The 11239-nt window shown below is 61.1% G+C and overlaps 1 protein-coding gene across 1 annotated transcript in view; it reads right to left on the bottom strand.

Annotated features, from left to right (window-relative positions):
- Positions 1–7683, bottom strand: part of PITPNA (phosphatidylinositol transfer protein alpha) — an 8568-nt gene extending 885 nt beyond the window's left edge. Inside the window, 7 exon segments of the mRNA XM_015818352.1 lie at positions 165–248; positions 716–790; positions 1513–1520; positions 3088–3179; positions 4129–4274; positions 6661–6691; positions 7664–7683. Coding sequence (XP_015673838.1) covers positions 165–248; positions 716–790; positions 1513–1520; positions 3088–3179; positions 4129–4274; positions 6661–6691; positions 7664–7683 — 456 coding nt within the window.
- Between the last annotated feature and the right edge of the window lie 3556 nt (positions 7684–11239).

The raw sequence follows: 11239 nt of genomic DNA, 5'->3' as shown, positions 1-11239 counted from the left end.
ACCCCTCCCCCCCCCCCCGGATTTCAAGCCAGCAGAGATGCCCTTCTCAACTCCAGTCCTGCCACTGCCGGCGAGTGGCCTCCCAGGGCACGTCAGAGACTCCAGCCAGGCAGGTGACCATCCCCCACCCCACCCGGGCCCGGCCCTTCCCCTGGCTGCCCTACCCTGGAAAGCACAGGGCTCCGGTCCGCAATGTCTATGGAAACGGCCTCCACGTTCTTCCACTCCTCAGGATCCAGTTTATGGACCTGCAGGAACAAGGAGGGGCAGGTTTCAGTCTACCTCTCAGGCTCTCCTCCGCTGCAGCTTTTTCAGAACATCCCTGAAAGTGAATTTATTTGGGGGCGGGGGCAGGGGGGGCAGTTGCAAAAGAATTGCTCAATAAAAACATGCAAGAACAATCTGCTATTGAAACTGGGGGAGTCAACTGTTTAGAAAGGGCAGCCGGATGTCGTGTGGCCCCCTTCCTCCCTGCAGAGGGCAGGCCGGGGATGGGGGGGGGAGGACTTGACTGAAGGGCACTGAAAACCCATCAGGACTCTGAACTCATGAGCCTGGAGGGGGAGGGGGGGAATATGGCAAAGGACCACCTGTCCCACTCCTCCACCTCCCGTTCCTGCCAGAAGAGCCACTGGGCGGGGGGTGTGTGTGTCCCCAAGTGCAACAGCAACCCAAAGACAGATTTCTCCCCCACCTCCCTGCCCAGCACACTTACATTCTCCTGCATGCCCATATCTGCTTTGTGCCAGGTTTCAATTTTGATCAGAAAATCGTCCTTCATGTACTCGTTCTGCCGAGGAGAGGAGAGGAGAACGTTCCCTCAGCTGGGAAGCAGATACAAGGCCTGCAACCACCGTGGGACCCCCGCGACTGCCCTGGCCCTCTCCCCGTCCCTCCCCTCCCTCCCTCCCTCCCTCCGGGAGCACCTCTGGGGCTGAAGAGCAGGAACAGGGCACCGGATCCGGGCTGCAGAAGCCTCGCTCTCCCCCCCCCCCCCAAGCGAAGAGCCAGCTAGAGCAGGGCTGCCAGGCAGGCCCACCCGGGGGAGGGGGGAGCCTCTTCCAGCTCTAGGAAGAGATAAGCCCAATTGGGGGCTCCGGAGTGGGAAGGGGCGGCCGGCAGAGGGCTGGCAGGCTCTAGAGGGCCCAAGAGCCTGGAGGAACGCGAGGGACAGGGGCAGGAAAATCCGTGCAAGGAAATTAGGATGAATAATAATAATAAAAAAAAAACTGGCACTCTTCCCCTTCTTGCCTCACAAGCCTTCCGAGGGGACCCCAAAGGAGCTTCCTCGCCCCAGAGCACCTTACAGGTCTCCAAGCCGCCAAGAGTCACCTTCAGGAGTGAGATGGCCCGACTGATCGATAAGTAGATTTTGTGAAAGCTCTCCGGACCTCGGTTCTGGACCCCCCAGACCCAAAAGGGAGCCCCTGCCTTACCCAGACCATGAAAGTGACCCAGCACGTCCCTGGCAGTCCAGCCACTTACCCAACAGGGGCTGGAAGCTCTACTTACCGTTATAACTGCTCCAAAACCCGAGACATGGAAAGAAAGACAAGAGCTTTAATCAGGGACGCAGCCATTGCTCCCGGCCTGCCTCCCCCCCCCCAACAGCAACATTGATCAGGGACAGATCCCAGGGCCGGGGGGGGGGCGGGGACGCCTTCACAGCGGGGGAAGGGCCCAGGCGGCCCAGAGCCCCCGCCTCGTCCTCTTGCAGCAGGGAGCTCTGCCACGTCCCCCCACCCAGCTTGAGCACCCCGCGGGGTGGGGTGGGGGGCTGCCAGGGAGCACCTCGCCCAAGGATGCCTATTTTAAGGTCACCCTCCACCAGCCCCACACATGGCAGGCACAATTGAGGTCCCACCCACCCAGTTGGCAGTGCGCTATCCAATGCCCCTCCCCCAGGAACATCTCTGTCCTTCTGCCATGCTCTGGTGCTGCCTGGCTTCACCGGCAGAGCAGGCCACCCGGGAGCCCAACCCCACGGCCACCTGTCGGGTTTGGATTCATTCCACCCCCCTCCAGAAAATGGGCAAAACCAGCAGAGCTCTTCTTTCTGGCAGGTAAGCAGCCCCCGCCAGGGGAAAAGCCTGACACCCCCCCCCCCACAGCCCTGTCCCTCCTTCATTCCTAACCAGTGGGTAACACAACCCAGGTAACACAATCCAGGTAACACAACCCAGGGCCACGCTGGGCAGTAACTGGATGCCCCCTTGCCAGGCTTCATGATTAATGAGGGGAAGGTGCCAGCTTCTGTAACTGGCTGCTGCCCCCCCACCCCACTTTTCACAGGAGAGGACCCCGTAGTAGCAGCTGCAGCAAGGCAGGCCTCCCACTCAGGGCTCAGACACAGCAGCCACGTAGGGACCCTGCCTCCCAGGAGGTGCAGGCAGCTTGGGCATCTCAAAGGCCCAGGACACCCTCTAAAGCAGGGCTGGAGGCCAAATGACCAGCGAGCAGCAGCTTCCAGGCAGATCCACAGTCCACCCAGCCTCCGTCCCCTGCCGTGGCTCCCGATGGAACGTGGCCCCTGCCGTGCCTCCTCCCAAAGACCTGGCTCCCACTGTCCAGGCTCCAGGGCCTCAAACAGCCCAAGCCAGCCAGACAGCGTGGTGGAGGAAGGGCCAGGGCAGGCGCAGAGCTTAGCCCCAACGGCAGGTTAGCTGTGCAGGGAAGGATCTCTGGGCGGTGGGCCCACCGCCAGCTCAGACGGACTGAGCTGAGGGGCTCCTGCAGGGCAGCCGGGCAAAGGCCAAGAAGCTGCTTCTGGGCTGCCCAGGAGGACTCAGGCCGGCTGCCGCTCCTGGGGAGGCGGAGAAAATGGCCAGGCTGCCCCCTGAAATAGTACCGCCTTCCCTCCCCGAGGGGGCCGAAGAGTGGCTGAGCCTGGGCCTTGGAGCTCCTCTGAAGCAGCTCAGAGCACTGAGTAGCTGCCGAGAGCAGACCCGCGTGGGACACTTTCCTAACCCCAGTCCCCCCCCACCCCCACCCCCAGAGGAAAGGGGGCCTGGCGTCACCAAGCCCCTGGGAAAGCCACCCAAAGCCCAGCAAGGGGAAGGCAGAGGCTGCTGCCCTGGCAGAGCTCACCGGTCCGGCAGAAAGGGTAGGCGTTCCAGGCCTTCTCGTGAATGTCCAGGGCACCCTCAGGGGCCAGCATCCGCACAAAGGGAGGGACTTTGCTGCAGGACAAAGGAGGGGAGAGGTCAGAGGTCCCTCCCACGCAGAGGGCACCCAGGTGTCCCAGCAGAACGTCCAGCCAATGGGTTCTGCCTGCTCTTCTTTCTGCTGCCAGCGACTCTGCCGGCGGTTCAGGGTTCAAGACTAAGCCAGGTTTCCAGAAGCAGAGGGTTTTTTTCCCCCCAGACTGGCCCAGGGCAATGCCAGCTCCTCCCTGACAGGCAGGCACACGGGTTCCTTCCCCCGATGTCACTGGACCAAAAGGGATTCCTAGGGACGGAAGGGCATGCCACCAAACCCCCGGCCCCTTCCTCTTCGATTCTAAACCAGCGGTCTGTCTTCGTAGGAACGGGAAGAGCGGCTGGGACCCAGCAGCAGTGGAGGTGGGCAGGACCAGGGCTCACTGCTTCAGGGGTTTGCTTGGCGCAGAGGGAAAACCTGGGGGGTCCCTCAGAACAATGGGAGAGCCGCCGTGGCTCAGGGTGGACCCGGGGAGGCCTCAGGGCTCTGGGTGGTTCCCTTACAAAAGTTTCATTACCCAACCAGGGAACGTCACCGATGCGGAGCGGGTGGGGGGAGAGGGGAGATCTGACGCCTGTGCTTGCTCAGCCGGGGTTTTTTTTTGGGGGGGGGGGTTGAGATGGGTTGATTTTCTCCTTGGTGACTCCTTGATTATTGCTTTTTGCCTTGTCTGGTGTGGATCCTTGCTTATCTGAATGCTGGCTGCTGGAGGGGATGGCCTTCTTAGTTCCTTCCCGGATTTTTTATTGTCTCTCTTGAATGTCTGGTAAATGTGGTTTATCCCTTGGTAAGTATTGATGGCTGATTTGTGTGAACGCCAAGCATCCAGGACTCTCCCAGCTTTTTGGGGATTTGGCCCTTTTTGTACACACACACACACACACAAACACGGGCCTTTCCCTGTGGGGGGCATCCTCCCACGCCACCTACCTCTGCAAGTGGTATATCTTGTGGGTGTATTGCCCCCGCTCTCCGTCTCGCTCGTAGGGCTCATTCACCAGCACTTCCACCCCTTCGCCCCCGCCAGTTTCGTTCTTGCTGGCCTCAGCAACGGAGTACAGCTGCCCCACCTGGTACTGGAGGAGGGAAGACGCGGCGCTGTGAGGGGCTTGCGGACAGGAGGGCTGGACACAGAGCGAGCCAGCAAGCAGGCTGGGGACCTGGCGCTAGCATCCGTGCTCCCCGGAGGCTCTGGAGTGCTAATGGGGGGAGCAAAGCACACGCGGGGTGGGATCCTGCACTTTTGGGCCAGGGAACGGCTACCACGCCACTGGGGGTGATGGGCGCTCTGCCTGAGCTGGATTCTGCACCCCCTTTGCAGGGCCCTGGCATCCCCAGCCCTGCACGAGAGCCCCAAGGCCACGTGGAGGGCATCGTGGCTTAAGGAAGAGCAGAGGTTTCCATGGGAACCGCCTGCCCAGCGCATCTGCTCCTCCTCCTCCTCCTCCCCCTCTGCGAGGTACAGGACCGGCTGCTGTTCACTGAGTTGGCATGCGGCCCTTTTGCTCCCCCCCCTTTGGATCTCCTGGGGCCGCCTTAGCCCAGGCTCCCTGTGGGGAAGTGAGGCCGAAGGGGAAGCCCACAAGGGTCAGCACCCCAGACTCCTTTTTACTAGCCAGGCCTTTAAAAGGGCAGTTGGGGCTGCCCACTTCTCCCCCACAGTTGTTCACAACTGCTTTGCCACAGAGGATGCTGCTTTGCCCCGACTGGCGTAGGCAGCACCAGCGGTACCCTGTGGAGTCACCTCTGGGGCAACCGTGGGCCCTGCAGCGTCCAAGAGCCCGCAGGCGTAGCTGCCCCCCCCCAGCCTGTGCACAGAGAAAGTCCACAATTCCCGGGCAGTGGGAGTGGATAACCCAGGGCCTTCCAGAACCGGTGGACTTCCTCCAATGGCAGCCAGGGATTATGGACACTGTAGTCAACACTACAGAAGAATGGGAAGGTGTATGTGGCGAGGAGCTTGATCCTAGGCGAGTGCATGAACACAGGGAAGGGCAAAGGGGGAGGGCTAGACAAGAGCACAAGCGCAGCCCTACGGGATTCGGGCCGAGGCCCAGCATTTCGTTTCTCACATGCGCCTCTCACGGCGGCTGCCTTGGCCTTGGGAGGCCTGACGCTCCAGCCCGCAGTACACAGTCAGACACCTGACAACTCTGTGGCGATGACTGGGAGGGCACTGTCAATCAAAGGGTTACAACACGAAGTTGTTGGGTTGTCGGAGAGGGGACTTGAGAGGTGCAGGTGGAAAGACAGTCAACGTTTCCCCATCAGGGAGGCACGGTTAGGAACCACTGCCGGGCCAGGGCGGACTAGTATTGATGGGATACAGAAGTGGGCCTGCTTGAAAGCTACTTATTTATAAAAGTGGGTTTATTTTCTTTGTTTCTATGTTAACTATGTTATGCATTATCTGATATCACCCTGCATTCCACCCAGCTTGGATACCTGACATACTTGAAGAGCCAAAATCAGAGAAAGGGTTGGGGGGGGGAGAACAAAATAACAGTAAGAAAAAGACTTCCTCAAGGTGGGTGACTCTGTCCTCCAGCAATTTTCCATCCCCTTTTACAGCCATTCCAGTGAGAGGTTATCCCCAGATCACGTGGTAATGAATTCTTCAAGTTTACTGGCCGCTTCCTTTGGCAATCAGGGCTTGAGAAAAAGCAGGTCCCACAAAGGACCAGTAATGCTTTTATCAGGAAGCCAATTTTCATACAAAAAGTATCACACAAACTTTCCTGCAAACCTGTTCCTAACTATTCAAAAAGCTCAAGAAAGAAAACACCCAACCAATATAAGAGGTTGTACAATTCTTGCAAAGTGACGGTAACACCCCCAAATAAAAATTAAACTCGGGCAGAGAGTTGTCATGCAGGAAAGCCGATCACACTTCCGCAAATTATGGAAAACGGAAGATGAACCCAAGAAGGCTCACAGGCAAACGGAACTGCCCTTTCTACAAGCGTATCAGGACTTCACCCCAAATTGCTAGGAATTGCTTGAAGAATTCATCAACCCCCTTCTCCTCCACTCCTAGTAGTTCCCCTACTACACCCGAGGGAGCCTTCCTTGCCTACAAAGGCAGAAGATGGGATGGCTCATTAGCAGCCAGCTCCCAAGTTTGGCTAATGGTCTTGGAGGGGGGGGGTAAAGGGGGGGAAGATGGGTCTCCCTTTTGCCTGAGCTTTGGCACTAGCCACAAGTTCAGCCAAGATGGAAAGAAGGCCAGGAGGAGGAGGAGGTTTGGTCAATGGGCTGAGGAGGGCATCCCCCCCCAATGAAAACGATCAAAGGCTTCATCCAGCTGTGACTGCCGAGAGGGGGGAGGGGTAGTTTTTATGTGTGTGTTTTTTTGAAACGTTGTAAGCCAACCGGAGTCCTCGGTGTCTGGGTGGCCATGTGAGTTTGTTTAATAAGTAAAATAAAAGCAAGCAAAAGAAGCGGGAGGCGGGAGAGTCTTACCTCTTCCACCGACACAGGCAAAACGACGCGGCTGCAAGAGAGCAGAAGAAAGGCAGTCAGGCGGCTCCGCTGCCGGAGGGGCAACCGGACACCGCCGGGAGCGATCCAGAGGTCCGCAGCCGAGCTGCCTTCTTCGCCGGGTCCCAGGACGAGGCCAGGGGCTCGCTTAAAGGACGCTGCCCCGGCCGCCCCCGCCCCCCCCTCCGCGCCCTTGGCGGACCGGCTGATGGGATCCGGCTCCCCCCCCGGCACGCGGCCCCCCCAGCGCCCCCGGGGAAAGGCCGGTCCCAGCAGCAGCAGCACCGCCGGGCGGGGGGGGGAAGGAGGGGGGGAAGCTGCACCGACCCACAAGGCCGCCAGCGAGAGACGGAGGGAGGGAGGGGGGGAGGAGGGGGAACTCCTCCTGATCAGCCCGGCCGGCGCTTCCGAGGAGCCCCGCGGGAGGGGCCGAAGGGGGCTGGATGGACGGGCGAGCTCCACCGCGCTGCGGACCCCGGGCACCCCCCCCGCGGCGCCCCTCCTTCCCCAGAGCCCCCGCCCGAGCCATGCGGGCGACTCCCGCTCCGCGCCCGCCCTCCGGGGGTCCCGCCTGCGCGCGCGGGAGAGACCGGATCCCGGCCCCGCGGAGGTCACGCGGGGGGGAGGGGAGGGGAGGGGAGGGCGCCCCCCCCGCCCGCGGCCAAGGACGCTGGAGCGGGAAGCCCCGGGCGGCCAAGGACGGAGGGGCCGCCCCGGCGAATCCCGCCCCGCCAGGCAGGAGCCGGAGCGGCGCCGCGTCTCCCGGGCAGGGCCGGGCAGGGCCGGGCCGGCGGCGGGACCTTCAGGGGTCCTTGGCCGGGGAGCCGCGCCAGCCCCACTTGCCGCCTGGGCGCCCGGCGGCGGTCGGGGGGGGGCGCCTCTGGGGGCCCGGGACGGGAGCCGCCAGCCCGGCCGAGCCCCCCCCCCCCCGCTCTCGCTCCCGCCGCCACCCGCGGAACTCCCCGCCGCGGCGCGACTCGCTCACTATTCTTTGACGAGCACCATGGCGGGCGCTGCTCCGCTGGCCCCGCCGCGGCCCCGCCGCCCGCTCGCTCTCCCGTTCTCCCGTCCGTCCGTCCGTCCGTCCGCGCTCCGCTCGGCCGTCCGTCGCCCTGCGGCCCCTCCGTCCCCGGCGCCGCGCTCGGGGTTCCGGCGGGGAAGGGGAGGCGGGCGCACCGGGCGGCGTTCCTCGGCAACAGCCCTGCGTCACCGCGCGGCGTCCGGCGCGTGACGTCACGCGCGCGGAGGGGGCGGCGCCGTCCCGGCTCTCCTCGGCCGGCGGCGGGCGGGGAAAGGGAGGGCCGGGCGAGCGCCGCCCCGCGGCCAGGGGAGGAAGCGGCGCCCGCGGAGCCCGAAGTGCTGCACTGCCGAGCGAGCGAGCGGGCGCCCTCCCCGCCAGGCGCCCCTTCGCCGGCTCCGGCGTCTGCCAGCGGCCCCGGACCTTCTCCGGACGCGGACCGTATAATGGAGTCGGATGAGGCCCCGGGGGAAGCGCGAGGCAGGCCGCGGCAAGACAGAAGCTGCGCGCGGGCCAAACCGGGCCTCCCGGAGCCCCGACGGAGCCTGGCCGGGGCGCCTGCCGAGCCCCTCTTGGGGGGAGCTGGGGGGGCTCCGCAGGAAAGGCCTCGCAGCGCTCCCTCAGCGGGGGGGGGCAGTTCGGGGAGGGCCTCGAGGCCCGCACAAGGAGCCGCTTGGAAGGCCCGGAGTCCTGGGAAGGGAGATTCTCTGAAGAAGGGACTCGTGCGGCGGCGGCGGCGGGGGGGGGGGGAAGGAAGAGCACCGGCAGACTTGCCAGATCTCCCTGCGGAGTCGGTCTCCTGCTTCGGTCTCCCACGCAAGGCAGTCGCCATGACCGGGATCTGGGCGCCCTTACTGCCCACAAGGCAATCATGAGCCAGCAGGGCGACCAAACTATCTTGAGCTGTAGTAACGTAAATGCAGAGTTCTGACCCCAGGAAGTAACTCTCCCCCCCTCCCCCGTGCTGTCTAAGCACTTGTGGGTGCCGAAGTTCAAAAAGGTGGGCGTCCAGAGGGTGGCTTCAGGATGGGGAGGATGCAGGATACAGAATAACAGAGTGGGGAAGGACCTTGGGGGTCTTCTAGTCCAACCCTCTGCTCGAGCAAGAAACATACCATTTCAAAGCAACGGCTGTCCGATGTCTTCTTAAAACCCTCCAGTGATGGACCATCCCACAGCAACAGCTGCAGGGGGGACCAGCACATTTGCTGCAGCTGCCAAAAAAGCCAATGCAGTCAATCCTAGGCTGCATCAACGGAGGGGCAGCATCAAGATCACGTGAAGTGTTGATACCGCTTTGTACTGCGCTAATAACACCACACTGGGAATGCTGCCTTCAGGTCTGGTTATCACATGTAAAAAAGAGGTTGAGAGTCTAGAAAGAGTGCAGAGAAGAGCAACGAGGATGATCAGGGGACTGGAGGCTAAAACATACGATGAGTGGTTGCAGAAATTGGGCATGTCTAGTTTGATGAAAAGAAGGACCAGGGATGACGTGACAGCACTCTTCCAATATTTGAGGAGTTGTCACAGAGAAGAGTTGGGGGTCAACCTAGTCTCCAAAGCACCTGAGGGCAAGACAAGAAGCAATGGATGGAAACTAATCAAGGAGACAAGTAATCTGGAATTAAGGAAGGATTTCCTGGCAGTGAGAACAATTCATCAGTGGAACGGCTTGCCTTCAGACGTTGTGGGTGCTTGAACACTACATGTTTTTAAAAAGAGACTGGACAGTGTTCTTGTTCGGAGTGGAATAAGGTCCATTGAGCAGAGGGCTGGACTAGAACAGGGCTTTTCAACCCGTGGTACGGGTACCACCTGTGGTACATTGGCACCTGGCAGGTGGTACGCGACCATCCCAGAAAAGCGGTAGTGGGGGAGGGGAATGAGCTGAACCAGTGGCAGCACCGCACAAGCCTGAGCGAGAGACGGCTAGAGCTGCAGGGCTGTCAGGGCTCAGCGGAAGCGCCAGGATCAGCGCTAGGCTCCAGCTGGAGCTCGGCGCTGATCCTGCCGCTTCTGCTGAGCCCAGAAGAAGCGCCGATCAGCTGGATTGTTGCAGCCTCTCCAGGGTCTTGTGATTTACATTCAGATGCTTGGCAACTGATTCACCTTTATGACGGTCACAGTGTCTCAGGGTCATGTGAAGTGACCAAAACCTGCTGCAACCACCCAGCAGATGGGGGGGGGAACCAAACACCCCCCCTACCCCACCCCCGCTGCCAATCCCCAACAGAAATGCTCACAATGGAAACCTCGGACAGGAGGAAGAGCGCCGCTGGGTGGGCAGGCAGGTGTCTTGCTCGGCTGTGGCTTGGGTGGCCCTTTTTTCAGTGCCATTGTAACTTCGAACAGTCATTAAGCGAATTGTTGTAAGTCGAGGACTACCTGTACTTTATCACTTTTTTCCCTTTTTTGGGGGGGTCATCAAGTTTTTGACACCTTGCTAAGCGTCTGGTGGTGCTCGGATGTTGCCATATCCTAAAAGTGGCACAATGGGTGAAAAGGTTGAAAAGCCCTGGACTAGAAGACCTCCAAGTGCCTTCCAACTGTTATTCTTGTAATCTCTGTGCCTGCTGGTCTGGGCTCCCAAAGGAAAGCCGACCCACCAAAGAAGTCCCCAGATTCACAGACTCGTTGGCGAGACCTTAGCAGGCAGGGATCTCCTTTCCTGGCCTGGCTGGGAAAGCAACTCTGCACAGGGCAAGTCTGAGCTGGGGGAAGGGGGCTGCAGTTGGCATAGCCCCCACTCTCCCCCTGCAACATCAGGGAGACCACGGCCTGGCCGCACGGGGCTTCCCCTCTAGGATTGTAGGGCTGCCCGTGGAAAAAGCTCTTTGCAAGCCAGGATGTGGTGGCCTCCCACAAGAGAAGGCCTTGTGCCTGTGACTGGGGGGGGGGGAGGACCAGCCCTTTGGAAGACCATCTGACACGAGGTTGAGGTTCCAGTCCAAGTGACGAGAGGCGAGGAGAAACCAGCTGTGCCAATCCAGCCCTCCACAAAGACGGCTCAGGCAGAAGGTGCACCTGCTACCGCCTGGTTGGGCTCAGCAGGGGGCTCCTCTGGAAGGGAGGGGGCTCCTGCCCAAGGGGGGCAGGGAAAGCTCAGGCTGGAGCACCTTCAGCCAGCTTCCACCTATCTCAGCAACAGTGGGTAGACCCATGGGGCAGCTTCTTCCTGCCCCAGGGACAGGATGCATGCCTGACCCATTGAGGGGGTGCTGAGCAGAGTCTGGGAGGATCGGACCCTGAAGGACTACTAGGTGGGGGGCTGCTTTCTTCCCTCCTCAAGAAAGCCTGAGGAGCCCCTTGGCCAATTCAGGTAGAGGGAATCCTCAGCTGGGCCAATGCCCTGGGCTTAGGCCTCGGGGCTGCGTCCTGCCTGCCTCTCCTGGGGGCTGCATACAGAAGCTGCCCCAGAGGGCCAGCCCAGACCCACTCACTCTCTTTCTCTCTCTCTCTCTCTCTCTCTCTCTCTCTCACACACACACACACACACACACCCTTGTGCTTCTCAGGACTTCAGTTTCACTTCACTTCTCC

Source organism: Protobothrops mucrosquamatus, unplaced genomic scaffold (genome assembly GCF_001527695.2).
Source record: "Protobothrops mucrosquamatus isolate PMUCROS unplaced genomic scaffold, P.Mucros_1.0 scaffold721, whole genome shotgun sequence".
In the NCBI taxonomy this organism is placed as follows: Eukaryota; Metazoa; Chordata; class Lepidosauria; order Squamata; family Viperidae; genus Protobothrops; species Protobothrops mucrosquamatus.
Note: the sequence above shows the minus strand (reverse complement) of the source record. Positions and strands in the feature narration are given on the sequence as shown.